The sequence below is a fragment of the Mangifera indica genome, chromosome 1 (genome assembly GCF_011075055.1).
Source record: "Mangifera indica cultivar Alphonso chromosome 1, CATAS_Mindica_2.1, whole genome shotgun sequence".
NCBI classification, from domain to species: Eukaryota; Viridiplantae; Streptophyta; class Magnoliopsida; order Sapindales; family Anacardiaceae; genus Mangifera; species Mangifera indica.
In genome coordinates, this window is record NC_058137.1 from 27,415,356 (window position 1) to 27,418,851 (window position 3,496).

The 3,496-nt window shown below is 32.3% G+C and overlaps 1 protein-coding gene across 1 annotated transcript; it reads right to left on the reverse strand.

The window, feature by feature from the left end:
• Window positions 1-2,267: 2,267 nt before the first annotated feature.
• Window positions 2,268-3,023, reverse strand: LOC123193917 (aspartic proteinase nepenthesin-2-like). Its single transcript, XM_044607029.1, has one exon. It carries the CDS (start codon window positions 3,021-3,023, stop codon window positions 2,268-2,270), a length of 756 nt encoding a protein of 251 aa, XP_044462964.1.
• Window positions 3,024-3,496: the final 473 nt, after the last annotated feature.

Genomic DNA, 3,496 nt, shown 5'->3' on the forward strand with positions numbered 1-3,496 from the left:
AATTTTTTATTCAAACTATCACTAATTCATGTTTGAAGGATTAAAAACATACTTAAATTTTGATAAATATTTGTTTAGATTTCAAATACAGATAATAACAAAAAAATAACATAGATGAGAAAAATGATAAGTGCGAACCGATACTATATCACGGTGCATATTGGGTGTATAGGGTGTGTGTAGGGTGCGTGTAGGGTGCGTAAAGAGTGCATATAAGGTGTGTATAAGGTGCATACAAGGTGCGTAGGGTGCGTGCAGAGTGCGTGCAAGGTACGTGCAGGTGCGTGAAGAATACGTTAGGGTGTACAATTGGACAGCTGATGCGTGGGGTGCACAACTTTGGGAAAATGCTGAGCTACTGACTAAAAAAAAAAATATATATAAAATATTATAATATTTAAATATTATTTTATATTATTATATATAAATATATATATAAAACAGATGTGAGATGAGGGTGCGTCCCGTGTGTGTATATATATGTTAAATATTTTTTAGTTATTAGCTCACTATTTTCCCAGAGTTGTGCACCCCACGCATCAGTTATCCACTTGCGCACCCTAACGCATCCTTCACGCACCTGCACGTACCCTGCACATACCTTACACACCCATGTATCCTGTATGTATCCACGCATCATGTACATACTCTGCACGCACCTTATACGCACCTATGCACCCTATACGACCTTTGATGCCCCGCACATATAAGTTGTTGAAAGTAATATAATAAATCGAGAAGGTATTTTTAAAACTAAAAGTAAATTTGTTTATAAAGATAAAATCATTGTACGTTTGTCTAAAAAAGTTTAAACGAAAATAATTTTATCAATTGTAATTAATATCCCCATAAGTAATTATCACATTGATGAAATACTGGCAACACTAGGAATGTATAAATTCACTATATTAAAGTTTCATTACAAGGGATTGATAATTATCTTGAATATCAACGACTGAAACTATAAAACCATTGCCACTCACTTAAGTCGATGAAATTTATGAACAGTACAAACTTATACCCATGAAGGAATAACTGTTCTATCTATTATGTAAATTATTGGTCATTCAAGTTTAACGAAAATTACAGCCTGGTGGAAAATAGTCTAAAATTAACTATTAAGATAATAAATCTTCATTCAAGAAGCTAAATTACAGATGTTATGGATGAAGGTTTAGTCAAATTAATCTTAGGTGTTCTACTAGTAAATTAAATTTTATATGCAAATGAAAATTGGTGTGGTGATATATTAGAGATGCCATAATAAATTCAATCCCAACCAACAATGGAAAAACATGAATAAGACTAATTATTTTTTATGGTAACTTTGTAAATAAATATTCTTGGGCTTATAAATTTGAAGATAGATAGAAATAATGGCTATTTATTTATGTTAATTTTTTTAATGTGTTTATTATATTGGTTACTTTTAAAGTTAGATTTCCATAATAATATATATTTTTATGACTAAAATAAAGCAACCAGATTTAGCTGCCTTAAGTTGGAATATTTCCATCTTGAATACGCAATGCCCCAACTAATAATATATTTATATATTATTTGTTTAAAGTTCAACAGAATTACTTTATTAACCCTGTCTTATTGTTTTTTTTTTAAGTTAAATCGCGAGTTCTCATTCAAGGTTTGATTAAATAACATATTCTTACCCTTTAAATTTGTTGTATATTTATAAATTTGTTATTTTTTCACCCATGAGTTAAATTTGATTTAAAAAAAAATTATATTCATTGTATATTTGAGATTAAATGCAATGAATATAATACTTTGCCTATAAAATTTTATTAAATAATTTTGGTGCATAATTTATATTCATTTTAATTTTAAAAAATAAAAGTATTTTACTAATACAAGTATATATAAATTATCAATAATATATAATTGAGGTTAAATGCAATTTTTGACTTGATTCTAAAAAAGGAATTGATCCATTGTGCTCAAATTACACAAGCAAAGTAAAAGCACAACTAAAATTGCCAGTGCTATTAAAATGGGTTAGCTGTCCAATAAGAGATTTTGGAAGGAATCTACAAATTGAACTCTTCATTCATTTTTCAATGCACATAAGTTCATACAGAAAAATGTTCTCTCACATTGCTCCGCTCCTGTTCTAGTTTCCAGTTTCCTTGTTCATCACAGTTTACACCATCAAAAAGAAAATGTGCCTTTCAATCCCAGTTTACTTTATACTTTTCATCGTGCTCAATGTAGCAGCCCAATGCAATTTGGCATCCTCCACAGGATTTAGTTTAAGGCTTTTTGCCTTTGTTTTCTCCCGGATCTCCTATGTTTTTGCCGGAAACCTCACCCATTTTGAAAGAAGTGAGATATTGGTTGAAGTTTCTAAAGCAAGAGCTTATGGAGGAGAAATGGGGACCTCTATTGTCATTTGCGGAGCCGAAGACCCAAATTGGTAATTCAGTGAAACTCTTTTTGTCTGGAAATATGAAGGTCGCGCTGGAGAGAACACCAGATGAAGTTGATCCGTCTGCGTAGGTAACTTGATCGACATATTGTCCGTTTACGCATCGAAAAGGCTGAATACAAAGAGGATGGTAACTGGGGATCTTTTGAAAAGTAGAGGAAGACTTTGGATCAAATATAGGATTTGATTGCTGGAAGCAATTTATGCAGGGTAGGCACTGTGTCCAAATGAGGTCACTACCTGTATCCAAGATTAGGAACTGTGACTTCTTTGGGGTTCCGAGAAATACTTCCACGCAGAACAAGGACTGACTATTGTAAACATTAAGATGAATACTTTCAGGCTGGATTAAAGCATTGGAAACGGACATGGACGCTAACTGCTTTGCTCTTGCTTTAGACGTTTCAACCAATATCTCAGTTCTTTCAAATTGGCTGAGGTTTCCAGGATACATAGGAGATTCGGGAGAGATCAAAGGCAAAAGCCTTAAACTAAATCCTGTGGAGGATGCCGAATTGCATTGGGCTGCTACATTGAGCAAGATGAAAAGTACAAAGTAAATTGGGATTGGAGGGCACATTTTTCTGAACAAAAGCAGAGCTATGTGAGAGAGAATTTTTTTCTCTGGATGACTTTGCGTGCATTGGAAAATGAACGAGAACTTCAATTTATAGCGTCCAAAAGGCCGAAGAACCTTTTTCCCACCCAAGGTTTAGCCCACTCCCAATATACACCTGCAGGGTTTCAAAAACTCAAACACCCACCCATCCCTAAACTTCCATTAAATATAAGGTTAAAACTATCATTTTAATAATAATATTAAAAAACTAATAATTTTATCCTATTTTTTTTTAAGTTTTAAAAATTGATATTTTATCTCAAACTTTAACTTTGAAAAGTAATTTTTTTTCCTTTGATAAAATGGGAGAAAGGCAAGCCATACAAACATATATATTTTTTTGATAAATCTAAAAAAGAGAATCAAACTCACTGAGAAAGGCAAGCTATACATATTAGTCGCTTCCTTGCTTGAACAAGCAACTGCAATTAATT